The 18820-nt window shown below is 37.6% G+C and overlaps 1 protein-coding gene across 3 annotated transcripts in view; it reads left to right on the forward strand.

Moving 5' to 3' along the window:
• Positions 1–18820, forward strand: part of kalrna (kalirin RhoGEF kinase a) — a 197368-nt gene that overhangs the window by 163155 nt on the left and 15393 nt on the right. For 2 of the 3 annotated variants that reach the window (XM_026218614.1, XM_026218612.1), the window contains exons 35-46: positions 10943–11208; positions 13009–13152; positions 14392–14487; positions 15062–15177; positions 16094–16160; positions 16385–16488; positions 16565–16634; positions 16718–16804; positions 17005–17097; positions 17196–17246; positions 17385–17462; positions 17771–17956. In XM_026218614.1, coding sequence (XP_026074399.1) covers positions 10943–11208; positions 13009–13152; positions 14392–14487; positions 15062–15177; positions 16094–16160; positions 16385–16488; positions 16565–16634; positions 16718–16804; positions 17005–17097; positions 17196–17246; positions 17385–17462; positions 17771–17956 — 1358 coding nt within the window. The remainder of the gene's footprint in view (positions 1–10942; positions 11209–13008; positions 13153–14391; positions 14488–15061; positions 15178–16093; positions 16161–16384; positions 16489–16564; positions 16635–16717; positions 16805–17004; positions 17098–17195; positions 17247–17384; positions 17463–17770; positions 17957–18820) is intronic. The other variant, XM_026218613.1, reaches the window with a different exon arrangement.

Genomic DNA, 18820 nt, shown 5'->3' on the forward strand with positions numbered 1-18820 from the left:
CCTCCTGTCTGTTGTGCTGGGATATTGTGTGTCATTACCATAAAGATTCCGCTGCAAAATGCAAAAAAGGCCTGATGCAGAGCTCCTAGCAGGACACCTCAATATGGAAATGAAGGCAGCGTCCATGCAGCTCGGAAACATAATACACCTATTACAGTCAGAAATCAATTATCTGGAAATTCTGCTTAATTCTCTATTTGATGATGCTATCCATCTGAGACTGAAGTGTGTGAGACAGCTGTAATGACACACGTACTCTGAGATGATGATCTAGATGTTGACTTTGATTCAAGATGTTTCCTTGAAAGATCTAATGCATCTCAACAGGGTTCGTGTTTTGTCATTGCATTACGTATTTATTTTCTCTGTTTTATGTATCAGTATCTGTATCAGTGAATCTTTCTCATCTAGTTCAGAAGTTCAGCTCAAGTTATCTGTATTGGAACGTGTGTTTCCTTTTTCAAGGGTTTCATATTTAAAGTGCTTTCAAAAAAGAAAGAGAAAAAGTGTATCGGGGAGTGTATCGACCCTTGTGGTGTCCCGTAAGCATACTATAGCTGGACACATTGTCATGACTTCGTTATCACATCCAGCAAACTGACTGAGCCTTTGTCTGAAAGTGAAACATGAGAGAGATTCTGTTGCTCCGCCTCTATCTCCTCTCTGTAAGTCCGGCTGAATGAGAGTAATCACTCATTGGTGCGGGTGCAGTCCTCCGGGAACATCTCTCTCTCTGTGCTGAGACATGCATGTCTGAGCGGTCATGAGGAGTGATAAGAGTGTGCGCTCCTGCTGCGGCTGGATTTCCTCTAAATGCTGCTGCTGCTGTCATGTGGGAGGTGGGTTTCACAGATGCTGTTCTAGAACTGCAGAATAATGTAGGTTTGCATTGATCTGGTTTACCCATGTGACCTGTTGAAGTAGTTTATTCATCCCTTGTATTGAATGTGCACTTGTGGCTCTTAAAAGAAAAACTGTATTTGCAGATAATATTAATGAAATAAAAGGCCAGTTAAGTGTGCTAATGACTTTTTAACAACCTTAATTAAAATGTGCACTTTACAATAATGTCTAGTTTTACTTTGAAGTATACTTTAAATTATTGTTTTAATAATAGTTTTCGTTCTTTATAGAAGTACACTTATTTTGACTAACATACTAAAGTATTTGCAAAGCATTTGAAATGTAATGTATTATAAATGTAATTGCAGCTTCTTCATTGGAATGTAGTAGATATAATTCAAATACATGACATGCGAGTTTCCAATACATTTAAGTATATTTTTGATTACCATAAATGCTTGACAGTACATTTGACACTTTAAAGTAGACTTCAAATATATTTCAAAGGTGACAGAGTTATGAAATTACACGTATATGTACTCAAGTCCTACTTAAGTGGGTCAAAAAAGTGCACTCACATTTGACTGTATTTGAAATGATTTAATTTAAACTATCTAAAATCTTTATTTAATTACAAATAACATGCAACCGAGTATCTGAAAACATTCAATTCAGTTTGTGTGTAAGTATATAATTTTAATTATGAGTACTTTAATTTAAAATTGAAGTGCATTTATTTTCCCCAAGGGATAAAATGAAGGTGTCTGTTCTTGAAATAATTACTTTTGGGCATTTATTACTTAATCTGATAGATAATTTGTTTTATCTTGCATGTCATTCATATCTCTGGTTGGTGGTTTGAAATGATATTGACTGTAGCGCTACAGTTGTTTGCTCTGTCTTGTGTCATGGGTAGATGAGGGTTGTTTGCACACGCGTGTGTGTTGATGACAGGGTGAAGTACCTCTCTGCTCTTCTCTAATGTGAACTAAAACGGCTCTTTCTATGACTCTCTCGCTCTCTCCGTACTCATTATCTCAGGAAGTTGCTCTGCAGAAAGAGACCGGGCTAAAAACACAACCTCTGTTGTGTCGATGTCATTACATTCAGTCATTATTCTGCAGTTTTTTCGAGTCTGAGGCTTTGGCGTGGGCAGTATCGTAGTTTTGGTCGTGCCTGAGCAAAAGGGAGCAGGCACTTTAAATAAGTCGGACATTCAGGTTCTTTGATCTTATTGAAAAATAAACCGTAGAACACGGTTCAAGACACCCATAGACACATGCTAAACCCGAGTAACCGTACGAATGAAAATTAAATCTTGTTTTATTTGTTCTGAAACGGAAGTCATTTAAAATTGTACCTCCTATTTAATTTTAATTTCAACAGTGTACAGTAAAAGTGCAATGCTCTCTGTATCTTATGCTGGCAACACTGGAAACTGTGTCTATTCAAGGCACTGTATTTCCTCGTCAGATTTCCTCAGATATATTAGAGAGATATAATTAAAGTGAGAAATTATTTGATTTAGAGGTGCAGTAAGTCATTGGCATCAGTTGAAGATATTATAAAAAAAAGTTATCTTTGTGAGGATGACTGGCTAAAGCTAGAATTATGCATTGCTGCTGTTTTAATAACATATAAGTGCAAATTATAGGCTAATTTAATGAGTGAACACACACATGAATACACAGGTGTGACATGTCTGGACAGCCTGGATTACACCGAGTTAAACAGCTGTCAATCAAACTCAAACTGAATTGCTTATGAAGCTGTTACCTGCTGTGTTGTGGTTTTGTGTCTTACTCAAATTTCACATTCATTTTGGCATTACTAGTGTTGACATAGTAATGCATATTTCTGGGTCTGAGGTCGTCAACCGCTTTGAGTGAAACAAACAGGTTGTCATCTGGTAATTATGGTAATTATGACATGGCATGAATGCATTAATGCAGTGTACTTATTACTTATTACCAGACTAATTTATTCTTCACTCTTTGTGCACTTGTAATCTGTTTTACTAAACATCTTGTCACGGCCAAAAGGAGTGCCCATCAAATGTGTCTTAGAGAAGGATCCCACCTTAAAAAGTATGTCCTGGGACATGCAAATAGTTCTCAACTCAAACCGTTGACTAGACGGAGCCAGTGTTTGTTTAATGTAAATGGCCCTCCATACGTGTGCAGCTTCTGAGGGCTGATGTCCTTCTCGTCCTGTGTCCTGCACCATAACTGTACTGACCGATCCAGCTGCTTGCGTTGGCATCCAGACTTATGTAATTTAATAGTAGTTTACAGACTCTAAATGTAGACATCTAATCGTCACTGTATATACTATGTGACATGTAGAAATGTGCCCAGTGTGCACAGGCTGGATTCTTTGCATGATTTGTGGTATTACATAAGACAAAGCAGTGTGAGGAAATGCAAGAATCAAGCAGAACGTGTCCCAAACAAGAAGCCTGTAGTAGACTACACCTCATGGAGTTTAACATGAAGAGAAGATTAGTTTGTCAGGCACTGTGTCACTTGCAGTATCCAAGTGTGCATCACTGGGATTTTTATCACTAATGTACTATTATAGTTTTTGTAAAAATTCTGAATTAGATATTTTGGTCACATTGGTATTTATTTCAAGGTCCAATTCTTGTTATTAACTACTCCTAATTAGCAGTTTATTAATAGTTAGTAAGGTAGGTTTTGTGTATGATTAGGAATGTAGAATATGGTCATGCAGAATAAATGCTTTATATGTACTAATAAACAGCCAGTATGTTAATAATAGGCATGCTAATAAGCAACTAGTTATTAGTGATAAACGGTCCCTATACTTAAATAACAAGTTTTAGTAATTTGTTTAAATTTGTATTATATTATTTAATGTGTATTGTTTATTTATCTATTTGTTTTATTTGTTTACTACAGTACTTCAAGGTTAACTAAATGAAAAAGGTTGCCTCATCAACTAGCTAATTTGATTAAGATGATTAGATATTAAACATCAGTAAAGTGTTGTTGTTGTTGTTGTTGACTAATGTCTGACTTCTTGTATAGTTACTTTGATGTACACTTATGGATACTGTTATACAAGATGTGGGTCACTGAATTATTATAAATTCCCCCCTTGCTATAATTGATGATACTCTATGTATTGTGTTTAGTGTTGATTAACTGACTTAACTGTTAATTGGTACAGTAGTGTTGTGCATGACTCCTGCAGTTTTTGAAGAGCAAATTAGTTAAAATCCTCTTTTCATCGAAAGAGCCTTAGTGGCTCTTTGAAGACGGCTTCAGGAGAGAGATCATGTGGGAACATAGCAATTATTGTCCTGTTGTTCTTCCTCCTGAGCGCTGGGAACATTAAGAGTAAGTAATACTGTAATGTACAGTCAGTAGAAATGTGTCGTGAGGCAAGAGGTGTTGTCAGGTTAAGGCATGTGAAACTCCTCACCTATAAATGAATGCTGTCCGTCTGGACTGCCTGTGTGTTTCACAACCGAATCTAGTGTGAAGTATCTGGAAAAATGACACACACTTTAAACATGCCTGGGTTTCAGTCAAGTGCAGAGACTCAACAGATGATGAGGACACATCTGCCTGCTTCAGTGGAGACTACACCGTTCTCTCCGACGCACCTCTGTGTGTTAGGAAGTCATGTGGAAGAAGGAGGAATTTATGAATGGATTGTAAATATTTCTCAGATATGAAGGCCTTGAATCTAAAGTGAAACCTAAAAGCTGAAATGAATTGTCATTTCTTATAGCTATATATGCAAGTTAAGTTGAGTTAGGAGACAGTAATCAAACTGTTGTGTGTAATTTGTGGTACAAATGCTTCTAAATGATAGCTTGTTTATTCGATTTTGTTTCACTTTCTCAAATTAATAACCATGACATAATTTTTTTCAGTCTCTCTGTGGGAAGTATCAGGGGTAAGATGTGGGAGTATCAGTCACTCTTTCACAACGGCGCTGAGAACTCTGACTCGGAGACTTTTGGGGGCGTTTTCTCTCTTTGAGGATTTCAGGGGAGTTGCCATGCCACAGTACTCCTCAAATGAAGCCATGCATGGTATTTTTACTGCACAGATCTGCGGGATTGAGTTGCAATAGGCCAGTGAAGTACCTATGAGTAGAAAAACAGAACAGAACATGAAGGAAGTGATGTCACAATTGGTGAAAGTAGAGAGTCAATTAGAGTGTTCTGTCTTTAGCACTGAGTTTTCTTTCTTTTTTTTTCTTTTTTTTAAAATACCAGTCACTTCTGTAAAAGTCAAACTGATATTTTTAACGAAAACTGGGAATGGAAAACGGTCTGCAAAAGGACTATTTATGCTTCACAGCTTCAGTGACTTAAATTTACAGACCATGAAATTATTATTATAATTATTTATTATTATTATTATGAAACAAAATTATATATATATATATATATATATATATATATATATATATATATATATATATATATATATATATATATATAAACCTAAACATGCATTTTAGTAATATTAAGATCATTTATTTGCAGCATTGTATACCTATTTGAGTCATTCTTGTCTATCAATGAAACTGCATTTTTTACCAAATCATGTTCCTCATATTTTAGTTTTGGTGCCTTAATGTGAGCAAAATTTCATATATTTTTCTAAATTAAGTTGTAGAAGAAAAAAGAGCATTTATGTTCACACTGTTCACATCACTTTCATCTATGAGGTTTCAGACGTACTTGTAACTTAAACCATGCAATGTTGCAGTTCCTAATAAAGTTACTAGCCAAATGAAGAGTAACGGACTTTCGACACAATCTAATTTACTAGCCATGGTCAGTTTTATTCAGAATTGTGGCATATTTATTTATACATGTTCAGTTCTATAACAATCCTTGCAGGAGCTTTCCATGAGCAGGACTCTGATATCTGTTAGTTGGTTTTTCTTTGTAGTAAAAGTAGTCATATGATCCAGATGCTGCTTTCTGTGGAAATGTGATGTGACCACTTAAAAGAACAAAGAACTCTGTCTGTCTCTCGGTTACTGATGCAGCAGCAGGAGAAGTGTGTGTGTGTGTGTGTGTGTGTAAAGGGCAGTGCTTAATGACTGTTCTCATTAAAGCCTCTCTTTGCTCCACACATAATCACACACTCACAAGACTCCGCGTTTGTCGTCAGTCGGTCTGTGTATTACGCAGGTTCGCTCTTCAAAAAGCTCAACAGCACTTGACGGGATGCACTCCAACAAGCAGCAGATGAACACACACTCTCGTGATGGCTGGTTCTCGTGAATGGCTCGCACGTGTTCAGTCTAGCCTGGTGGTTCTGTTTTAGGACTCTGACAGATCGATGCTCCGTTGGGGCATCTGTTGTTGTAGAGATTCACTTATATTTCAGTCACAAGTTTTACGGTCAACTCTCAAAAGGTCAGTTCCTCTAATGAGTCAGCCATTAAAGAGCGTACTAAATGCACAGATGTCATCCACACATGGGCGTTTGGAACAAGTTCTTCTTGTGGTTATGAGTATGGAATGATATTCCGGACATTATTCAAAAGGAATTGCAAATTGTAAAATGTGACATAATCCAAAGACAAATGCAATATATGAGACTTGTTGATCTTATCATGAATCAGCAAGAGAGAAAAAAAATACATGGAAAGTTTTCAGTGATGCTTCAGTGAGATATAATGCCAATTATTGTTTGAAATGTTAACATGTTAAATAGTGCATGATTAGAATTAGGAATCCACGACATTGGAAATTTGGCTTATTACCACAGTAATTTTATATATATGATGAGCAATATTATATATCTGCACAGTTTTGTCTCCTATTTGTTATCTATGGATACCGGGAATTTTAAAACCTGCTGATATAAGCAATTATATTATGCGTAATATACCATATTATGCATCTCTAGAATTAAATGTTGCATTACAGTTGATTAAAGGGGTCATATGATGCGATTTCATATTTCATAAAGTTTCCCTTTCTCTTTGAAGTGTTACAATCTGTTCATAAATAGTTAAGTTCCCTAAAGTTGCAAAGACTAAAGTCTCAAATCCAAAGGTATATTCTTGATAATAGTTAAGATTGGTCCTCGCCCTAATAAAATGCCTCATTTAAACACGCCCCCATGTCTACATCACTGTGTGGTAAGTTTTACATAACGCTGCCCAAATGTTCTTGCAAATAAAGAAGGCATAACTTTGATTCTCGCTGTAGTATTGTTGCTGCCACCATGCTGTGTTTCATTGTGAAAGCGAAAGTGAAAGCGAGGACACGACTAGAGATCAGTGGTTAAGTTGTATTTACAACACTGTTCCAAAACAGTTCAACCCAAATATTTAGATGTGTGCAATGCATATTATGGAGGACTGCTTCCTGATCCTGGGAGTAGTCTACAATGGCGGTCGTTTTGACTCAGTCAAGTCATCGTTTACATATGTAAAGGATTTGCCACTGATGATTAAAAGGCAAGTTTTGAGCAGTGTAGAATAGTGCTCGTTGTTTCTGTGCCGGGAGACAGCATCACAGTATGGCCAGGGTTGTTACATTTCCACCACACGCTTTAGGTATTCGGCCAATCACAAAGCACTGGATAGCTGGACAATCAGAAAATACCTTGCTTTTCAGACCGATGAGCTTTGTAAAAATCAAAGTGTTTCAGAAAGGTGGGGCATAGAGGAGAAACAATAATGTACAGTATGTGGAAAATGTTTTTTATTTTTATTTTTTATTTTTTTTATTTTTTTACCTTAAACCACATAAATCCATTTTATTAAACCAAACACACAAAATAATGTTATTTTTAGCAACATCATATGACCAATTTAATATATAACTAATTGTAATTAGATTAAAAGGGGGCCAAACACCGAACCCTGAGGCACCCCCGTGTGAAGTGAAGTAAGGGATAATGTACATCCAGCCAGTTGTTCTCAGAATAAACCCAGACAGGATGATCAAGGGACCAAGGCTCAAGATGATACAGTGGAGGATTTCGTTTTCTGGGGTCAAAAGGTTTGAGATTGAGGATTGATCATCTGAAAATGGGTCTTTATGGGATTATTTTCCCGCCAAATGTTTTGCAGTCACAGAGCGAAAAATAACAAGCAAAGATCAAATATTTAAAAACACGTGTAAAATAATAACACACAAAACCGAAAAACAAATGCAGTTTTTTTTAAATAACAAAAAGGTTTCCTGCTCATATGTAATTTTTTTTGTGTGCTTGTGGTTTTTTCCCCTTTGCTTTTGTTTCCACGTTCTGCGCTTGCGTTTCTAAAAGTTGCAGTTTGAGTTTCATGTAAATCAGGGGAGGCTTCAGCGTCACCATTGGCCGCAAGTTCTAGATTGACAGCTGTGCCTCTAGCCAATCAGTCCAATGGGGAGTTGATGTCACTCCAATGCGACTCGTGGTTGCTGTGGCAGGTGTGTGTGTGTGTGTGAAGTAGAGGGTGATGATGTCACGGGAGTGAATTTTCAAATCTCTCCCGTCCCCCTCCCGCAAAAAAATTATCCCGTCCCAATCCCACGAAAAAAAAAAAACGGGAGAAATTCCCGTCCTATTTCCCGGAATGACTCACGATCTCTCCCTCTCCCATGTTGTTTTATATTTTATTTATTTCTTTCAGACGGAATCTTTCAGTTACAGTGAAAAAATACAGCATGCCCACTTTAGTTAAATAATTTTTTTGTTAGTTTTTTTTTTTATTATTATTATTGAACTGAAAGCAATCTTAATGCTCATTGTGCATTTCACACACGTTTTCTATTTTTATTTTTCATTTGAGCATAGACATTGCACTCTGAGAGTGGCACTCTCTTTAGATTTATTTTTCATAGATGGAATTTCTCGCTCAAGTTCACATTTTAAGAGCAAGTGAGAGCACTGCTGCCTCCATCTGTCCTGCTGTTCAGTGTCCACACACATTTCAATAGCGCACATTTCTGTAGGTCAACATTAGATTGAGCGGCCATATGAAGTTATTACTACATATGTCTTTTGGATGAAAAGCTGTATTTGAGGTCTATGAATGATAGGTGGACTTCTGGATGTACTGCCCGATGTAGGCTACTGTACCACATAGACCAGCCATTACCGATCTGTCCTTTACCTACCACACCAGAGCAAACAGGAGGAGAGCATAAAGACACAGGGCGAGTACAATTGAGTCCAAAATTAAAATATAAACCTACAGTTTATACTTTATTTTTTTAAAAGGTAGGCTATATTTGTGTAGAAAGTTGGGGATCAAAGTGTTATTACGATTCCAGGTCCCACCAAAAAAATTTTCCAGTCCCGTCCCAATCCCGTGATAGTGATTTTGTTTACAATCAATGTCAGTCTCTAGTGTGAAGATGGATAACCAGCGTCAGCAGGCAAATCCCGGACAATCTCAGGTAATTGGTCTTAAATATTTTGTTAGTGGGTGACAGAAACATTCCCTTTGTGTGATATTTAATGCGCATCTTGTCAGTAAAGCTGGTTGTGTAATCAAACGTAAATCTCAATCACCGTATGACATGAGAATGATCACTGTATGACATCAAAGTCCCGCACGAGCAATCCGAATGCATTGGATCCGTATGCTCTCTTATTGCTCTCTCGCGGTACTTTGATGTCCTACAGTGATCATTCTGTGCAGCTGCTTCAAGTCAAACACTAATGCTGCTCCTTGTGAAAGCGTGCAGGTGATGGAGATTTACCGCTGATTACACAACCAGCTTTACTGACAAGATAAATTAAATATCGCGTGTGATTTATTGTGCAGCCCAACTGCCTAAAATATAAAGTATTGGTAAATAAACCAAACTAACAAGACACGTGTTAACAGGCTAGATATCGGCCTACTCTGACTACATAGTAACTACATACTAACAAAATATTTATGACTTATTACCTGAGATCATCTGGGATTTGTCTGCTGACGCTGGTTATCCATCTTCACACACCTGCCACAGCAGCCACGAGTCGCATTGGAGTGACGTCAACACCCTCTTGGACTGATTGGCTAGAGGCGCAGCTGTCAATCTAGAACTTGCGGCCAATGGTGATGCTGAAGCCTGCCCTGATTTACATGAAACTCAAACTGCAACTTTTAGAAACGCAAGCGCAGAACATGGAAACAAGAGCAAAGGGGGAAAGACCACAAGCACACAAAAAAATAACATATGAGCAGGAAACCTGATTTTGTTTGCGATTTGGAAAATGTTGAATTCATGTTTCAGATTTGTATAATCCATGACTGCGCTGTTTGTTATTTTAAATATTGTAATTGCGTTATTATTTTACACGTGTTTTTAAATATTTTATTTATGTGCATTATTATTTGATCTGTGACTGCAATACATTTGGCGGGAAAATAATCCCATAGGTCTTGCCTACTACTGAGCTTCCGGACTGATCTCTATTGAATGTCCTCTTGATGCCTGACTAAAGCAAACTTGAGCAAAACTTTATGTGACAGGAAAGAATAGAGCTGATTGAAAACATCGTGTTCAGGTGATTTTGACTGGGAATGTGAGGAAACCAATATATCACTAGTTTAGGGTTAATTAAATTCATTCAAACTTTATAACTCAAGTAATATTTACTACAAAATGTATTTAAAAATGTAAGTGCTTTAATAGACTTCCATTGTAAGTTCATTATTGTAAGTATATTTTCTGTTTGTTTTCTTTGTAACAATCTGAGGGGTGAGTCTGTGAAATATGGTCATTAACAACATGTCACAGATGTTGTCCATAGTCTGTATGCTCCCAGAAAAGCATAAACACTGTGGCTATTTGGTGCTTTCAAAAAATAGTTCTGTTTGTTTAACTATCCCAACCATTGTGTCAACCAGAGGTGTGAGTTTGGTGTGGGACTGCCTGTTTTTCTGGAGTATTTGAGTATCCTATTTTCCCCAACTAGTATTTTCACAATAACATTTGGTAATATCAATGATGCAGAAATTTAATATTATACATTTAATATATAAATCTAATCATAACTTAATTTGAATTTTAACTAGAATTTTTTGTAAAAGAAAATATTTTATGATTGATTATCACCTTCATCATGAACTTCACTCTCATTCATCGTTCTCTATGTTCTTTGTCCAACAGAAAACTATACGATTAGCAGCCCAGAAGGAAAGACAGAGTCCGTGTCCACATTGCAGCCGCAGGCATCCCTGAACTCCCTGCAGAGCAGCTCCCCTGGACCCAAGCGCTCTGGGAATACACTGAAGAAATGGTTGACCAGCCCGGTCCGGCGCCTCAGTCACGGAAGCAACATCAAGAAGATCCCTAGCAAACAGAAGCAGAAACGTGATGGACGTAAGAGCATTGATCTGGGACCGCCTGAGCAACAAGATGACACTCTGGAGGAGGTATTGTACATTTCTTTCCACTTACTGGAATGTTAATCGTTTTCATACTACATTGAGAGACAACTTGCATTATTACTACGCTATATGACCACCAAACCACAATGGTGGTTGCTCTCTCTGCAATACAATATTTTTACTGTTTTTGTTCTGCAGTTCTCACACAGACAGACCCGAATTTTTGGCCATTTCGTTGTTTTGCATATGTGTTTTTCATGACAATTCAGTAACAAAACATTTTTATGTTCAAAAAGGTACATCTCAACTGTTCATCTCAACTGTTTTTCTCAGATTTTCACACCATTTCATTAGTCATTTTAGCAGAACACATACAGTTAATCAATAACATGGGGTTTTGAATTTTGTAGGCTTTGGCTTGCTTAGTTGGGGACACTGGCAATATTGTTGACTTGACTGCACAGACTGAGTGTTTTCTATTGTCCTCTTGCATTATCAGCACACATTTTTCCTGTTTAACACTATAAGACTGCTTCGACACAATCTGTGTTGTATAAAGAGCTAATAATAATAATAATTTTTCAAACATAAATCCAGTCCAGTCTTTCGGTAGCAGGACAGACTGAACTAAATTGCCATCATTTGTTTATTTAAAGAATATTTTCACTTTGACATAAGGATTCCCAAAAATAATGTTTGTTGTGGATATTTTACTTTGGTGTAGCAACATGTGGTGATGGTGGACAGCAGTTTTTACGTCAGAGTCTTTTATAACCACGCCACTATTTGTTTTATTTTTACGCAATTATGGACGTAGAGAGAAAAGGAGGCCTCTTGTTCTGTCGGCTGTATTAATGGTGTATTAAAGGGCTGCTATGGCCCCGGCAGCAGCCGTTCAGATCTGAGGCTGATGATTAGCCTGACTTTTTAAAGCTGTGCACCATATAATGTGCTGGTACAAAAGAGCCTCTGTATTTCAGAAGCAGGGTATGTGAACCCCTCCACAATGGCCCTTATTAACCACGTCTGCTGTCTTTCAGAGCAAATTCTTCACCAATAAATTCTGAGCATTCAAAATGCTGCTCTAGAAGCCAAATAATAAAGCAGTGAACCACTTAAGGCTGTGTGATACTGTTTTATCAAAGGTTAAGGTGTTTGTTAGACATAAGTGTGATAATATCACTCTAATGTGTTGCTTTGAGTCATTATGGTTTAGTAATAACATTAAAGACACCAATGTTCAATATACAAAGCAACATAATTATCAGTGAGAGCATTTACATGCACGTTCTTAAGCCGATTATGCTTAATAAGCCGAAAATGCAATTGTTCATGTAAACACGGTAACCCGTTGTCTTTTATCGCATTAAGGTCATAAACGTAAGCATAAACCAGTCACAACTGGTTGTTTTTTGCCTCTTACCCCGATTTCACGCGGCATGTAAATGCAATAACCCTCTGTTCAGCTCTTCTGGACACTGGCCCTCCAGGACCGATTTAAAATGTACTTTAAACATTTGATTTGGCATTATTTCAAAGTGCAATTTTTAGAAGTGTACTAATATTTGTTAAAAACATGGTCATGGTTGCATATACTCTCTTTAAGCACACTTATAAAGTGGCCTTATTCTATTAATAATAAATAACCTGCAAGTCATTTTTTTTTAAATATACTTTTTAAGATTCGAAGTACACTGGAAGTGCATGTTCAATATAATAAAGTGCACTTCTTTTACACTAGAGGTTGATCTGTTCTGTAGTCACAGGGGTGTTTATGAGAACTGCTATGACACGGTTGTAACACGCATTGTGAATTTGCTGATCGACTTGCTCTTGTGTTTCCAGAGAGTGCGTAAAGTAGAAGGAAAACTCTCCAAATCTTCATCAGGGATGCACAGCGGAGGAGAGGAAGAGCCTGAGGACGAGTCCCACACTCCCCTGCCTCCACCAATGGAGATCATCAAAGACCCGTCTGCTCAGGAAGAGAAGGTACACACACACACAGCGTGACGAGAGTCATGTCACAGGGTGATTAATGTGAAGAGAGATTTATTAAATACTAAGTGTGTCACTCATCAAGTGTTCATAAGTATCTGCACCTGCCTCCCTCACACACACACACACACACACAGTGGCTTTACTAACTCTGTTTTTCCTCCCTGATGTTAACATCGCCAGTAACTGCTCTCGGGTGGAGGTTCCTTGTCTCACATTCAACTAACCACAAATCCACCCTGTTGTTGCAATGAAGCTTAAATTCTGTATTTGTGACACTTTTACTGTTGCACTCAGCTCTGGCTCTGTTATACGCTGTGCCTTGGGATTGCACTAGTAATGTGTTTACAACCCAGTGCCGTCTGATGGGGTGAATCTTGAAAAGAACATGACCTTATTTCACTTTAAAATCAAAAGTAAAATCTAAGAAATAAGAAATTAAAGACAATTAATGACAATTAAGCACATTTCCCAACAAAATTATAGTTAATCTGTTGTCATTTTCATGCTTTTTTTTTTTAAATCCCCATTCTCACAGTATTATTTTTTTTAGCCGTATATTGAACTGATCAAAACTGACAGTAAATAACTTTTTCAATTTCAAATCAATGCTATTATTTATATTCTATTCTAACTTTCTGTTCATCAAAGAATTCTAAACAATGTGTCACCGTTTCCTCAAGAATATCAAGCAGCACAGCTGTTTTCAACATTGATAATGATCAGAAATGCTTCTTGAGCAGCGACGCGTGGTTTCTGAAGGATCATGTGACTCTGACACATGTGCCATTACAGAAAGAAATTTTGTAATATATTCAAATAGAAAACAGTATTTTTAACCTGGAATATTTCAGAATAAATTTGTTTTACACAATAAGATCGACAAGAGACTTCTTATAGAGACACCTTTGAATAGTAGTGTATACAACAAATATGGTCATGAGTATTATGCATCACATATTGTGTCATAAATATAACAAATTGTACAGGTGTTGTTGTTTTTTAGTTGTTTTTCTTTTCTTTTTTTTTTAGCTATTATTATTAATAATTTTTCTTTTGATTTGGAGGTGAAATGTCTGGCATGTTCTTGGCATGGCCTTTGCTTCTCTTCTTCTCCTGGGCTAACCCAGCACCTGAGCTCTATCTGCTCTGATCTGCTCGTGTGTGTGTGTGTGTGTGTGTGTGTGTGTGTGTGTGTTCTTTCCTCTCTCCTCCTCACCTGCTGTCATATAGTCGTCCGTGCTGCTGGCTTCGAGGCAGAGCTCGGCTGACGTCCCCAGTGCTACCGAGCTTGTCAGTGCTATAGAAAAACTGGTCAAAACCAAGATGGTGAGTGTGCCACTGAACCCGATCTCCTCTCCTGGCACAAGCAGAGAGCTTTGATCAACTAACCTCCTGGTTTTCCTCTTTCCCGTTCTGTTTTCTCTTGCTCTGAGACGATCCCAACTCTTGAGCATCTGTTGAACTGCTGTGATTTTGTGCAGTAGTCTCACACGCCCACGTCTTGTGTTCTGTGTGGCTCTGTAACCTGTTTTATAGGTGTAGAAAAACCTGCTAGGATTTGTGTTAGATGTCATTGTGTTCGTTTAAGAGCATGTTTCTGTTTCAGTTAATTGTCCACCAGTTTGCTCTATTCAGAGATTAAGTTTCCCTTAAAGCTGCCGCATGCATAAAATGTCTCTATTGTCTGACGGATTCTGAAACATGTCTTGAGACCTTAAATTGGGATGTAGGGTATGACATTGTTTCCCAACTCTGTTCCTGGAGGTGCATGAGCAGTGCATTAAATATATATTTATATTTAAATTCATGAAGTTCAATTACAGTGTGTGTTCTACCACATCAGACCTGGCTCTGATTGGAGTCTCTTGTACAGTATTTGCATGTGTCTCTGTTCCTCTAGACACTGGAGCCAGGCTCGTACCCAGGATTCAGCTCCGTGAACCCAGCAGAGCAGAGCCCAGTGCCTCCCAGAGACCCCGAACTGGAGAAGAAAGCCAAAGCACTGCGTGGACGAATGTAAGACCCACGTGCTTCACTCATTGGGGTTGGTCTGGGAGTAAATTCTACAGATATAGCAGGTCTGATTTCATGTCCTAGTGACCACGTCACAGGTTGTTTGTGCTGCCACTAATGTAATGTAAGGGCACCTGATTTATGTATTTGTTTCCTATTTATAAAATATAGTTTTTATAGTTTGGCTTTCAGGTTGGGATTAACCTAATATATAATTTATGTGTTGTCACATGCATAAAAAATATACCTAATGTGAAATGCATTAATTAATATTATTATATTGAAATATATAAATGAATGGTTGTTTATTTATTTAGTGAGAACTAGTGTGGAAAACATTGCTTATTTTAAACTAGATTTTTACTAAATTAAAATGTTTTTTGGTAAAAAAAAAAAAAAAAAAAACAACAAATAAAAAAAATAATAATAATTCTTATGAAACAAATTATAAAATAATAAAAATAAATGCAGCACCATTCCAAGCCATTATGGAAGCCCGTTTCCGCCACTGAAAAAAAAAAAAATTATTGTGACTTTATCTCACAATTAATTCAGTTTTTTTTTTTTCAGAATTTCGAGTTTAAATCTCAAAATGTACTTTTTTCTCAGTATTGTGAGATACAGACTTGTAGTTAGGAAGAAAAAAGTTAAATAACTGGCAGAAACGTGCTTACATGAGCCATTTCTGTGAGTGAGTGAGTGCATAAATATTGAGAGATTGTCAAAAGATTGAGAAATAAAAAGTTCAGGCAACGTTGAGAAAGTCATCTCCCTGAACAATATGGCTCTCATTAAATAGAGAGATTTATGGGCATCTCTGTAGGCAATTTTTATTTTCATTCTGCTACACCCTTAAAAGAGTGATAACCTGACCCCTTTTTTGTGTCCATTTGTTCACTTTATCTTTGTCCTATTGTAGGTTTGTTCTGAATGAATTAATCCAGACAGAAAAAGACTACGTGAAAGATTTGGGTATCGTGGTCGAGGTGAGAATAGCTGACATCCTGACACCATAAGATTACTTAATTCTGTGACTAAAGGCATAGTTTTGCTTTAGCATGAAAATGATGTCTCTAGTATGACTTTATCCTCCTTCATTTGTATTCTTAGATCAAAGCTGTTTGCATATTCCTCATTTGCATTACATCAGTTTTTACTCTGGGTGATTGTGTTTTGACAAGTGGCTCATATGAACTATTTTATTCTGAAGTTGTTTATGACGAGAATAGAGGAGAAAGGAGTTCCTGATGATATGAGAGGAAAAGATAAGATCGTCTTCGGAAACATTCACCAGATCTATGACTGGCACAAAGAGTAAGCATCTCTGATTCTCTCAGCTCCTCTTAATGAGAAACGAACAGAAAGTGTCTAATTCTGGTGCTGTCTGAAGCTTTTTTGTCGGCGAACTGGAAAAATGTCTTGAAGATCAAGAAAAGCTGCCCGAGCTGTTCTGTAAACATGTGAGTATGTGACTGCCGTCAGGTCTGTTAGCCGTTTTAGCCGTGCGTTGCTCATGAAGTGTGTCCTGTTTCTGTCTGTGTAGGAGAGAAGACTGCACATGTATGTGGTTTACTGCCAAAACAAACCCAAATCTGAATTCATTGTTGCAGAATACGATTCATACTTTGAGGTGAGACGCACTTTACTGCAATAAAAACCTAAAGTATTAAATTATTAGATTATTAGATTATTAAAACAGACCTATTAAAATGTTTAAAGAATCGTTTCCTGGCTTTAGGACTCATTCCTGCTGCAATCTAAAAATAAAAATACAAATGATAATAATTACTCATTGCGAGTTTATATTTATGTGTCTGTCTGGGCTCACAGGGGATCCAGCAAGACATCAACTCAAGGCTGAGCATCAGTGATTTTCTCATCAAACCCATTCAGAGAATCACTAAATACCAGCTTTTATTAAAGGTACAGTAGAAAAGGAGTCGTTGATGCTGTGATCGATAACATCAATATAATGTTTTATCAATGTACATAATTTCTTCGATATTTCTTTATTGCTTAAGGACTTCTTGAAGTACAGCGCGAAGGCAGGATTGCATTGTCAGGATATAGAGGTAAAAATGAAGCTAGTGCGCTCACTTGCCTAATTATAAAGGTCAGTCATAATGCGAGGACAATGTATTTTATATTTTTGTAAAGTTTGTTGAAGCTGCTTCTACTTCATCCAGGTTTTTGTTGGGTTTCTCTGACAGAGAGCTGTAGACCTGATGTCCCAGGTGCCCAAGCTGTGCAATGACATGATGAACCTGGGAAGACTGCAAGGATTTGAGGTAAACTGCAAACAGCTTCACTGTGCTACTCTTTCTGAAGTTTCAGCAGTGCAAGCTTATGGAAAGCTAACCCAGAAGACTATCTATCATCTTTGAAACACAGTTGACATTTTTGTAATGAAACCCGAGTGATATCTGTCTCTTCGTTGTCAAGATTTGTCACATGCAAAGAATGTGTCAAATATTGTAAGTGGAAGTTGAGTTTCCATTTACCATATTTGATGTATGCTATTGCTCCCGCTCTCTCTCTCTCTCTCTCTCTCTCTCTCTCTCTCTCTCTCTCAGACTGATCTGTTTGTGTGTTTCAGGGGAAGTTGACGAGTCAGGGAAAGCTCTTGCAGCAGGAGACGTTCTTCGTGACGGAGCAGGACTCTGGCGTTCTGTCCCGCAGTAAGGAGCGCAGGGTCTTCCTGTTTGAACAGATCGTCATCTTCAGCGAGCTCTTACGCAAAGGCTCGTCTACGCCAGGATACCAGTTTAAAAAGAGCATCAAGGTAACCACACCACTGTTAGTCATAGAGCATGTTTAAGCCCAAAGTATTCAAAGTTTTGTGTGGGGGGGGGGGTGTTTTTTATTCCTAAAGCCTTGAGGTTTATTTGCACGAATTAGTTTTTTCCACAAGGTCGTAGAAATGATAGTTTTTGAACCTTAAAAACAAGTGCACTAGTGCTTTGCAAAAAATGTTTTTGATTTGAAGCACATTGAATACCACCTGCTGGTGATGCCTGCAAATGAAATGAAAATGCAACCCAAAAATGCATTAAAACCAGTGTTTGGAATAACTGCGTTTAAAAGAACGGCGTTAGGTAACGACGTTATTTTTTCAGTAACGGGGTAATCTGATTAATTACTTTTCCCCGTCGTTATAACGCCGTAAGCATTACTGGACGTTAAATGCGGTGCGTTACTATGCATTAATTGAATAAACTGTGTATAATCCGAAAGCAGCCCTGGCTCACACAGCTAGTGAGGAGGTGGGTTAATAATGAGATTATGCTTGGCTAAGGCAGAGTCATGTGTTTCATGGTAGCCAATCAGAGCCAGTGTTTTTACACACATGCCGGCACACGCGTCAGTGGTGCCTCACACACACGCAACAGCTACACAGATTCGCAGAAGCAGCAGAAATGGCGAGTCGGGAGCAATCCGATGAAAAGTTGGCATTTTCAAGGTGGAGATATAAGCACTATTTCAAATTCAATGTGGTCAAAGGCAAGAACGTGAATGTAATGTGTACATATGTCCAGTATCAAAGACTTTGTCGACATCCGTTGTAAGCAACTCTAATTTAATGAAGCATCTCACAACGACACACGCATCTACAAAGCTAGTGGCCAAAAACACTTTTCTTACAAAG

This window comes from Carassius auratus, chromosome 34 (genome assembly GCF_003368295.1).
Source record: "Carassius auratus strain Wakin chromosome 34, ASM336829v1, whole genome shotgun sequence".
NCBI lineage: Eukaryota > Metazoa > Chordata > Actinopteri > Cypriniformes > Cyprinidae > Carassius > Carassius auratus.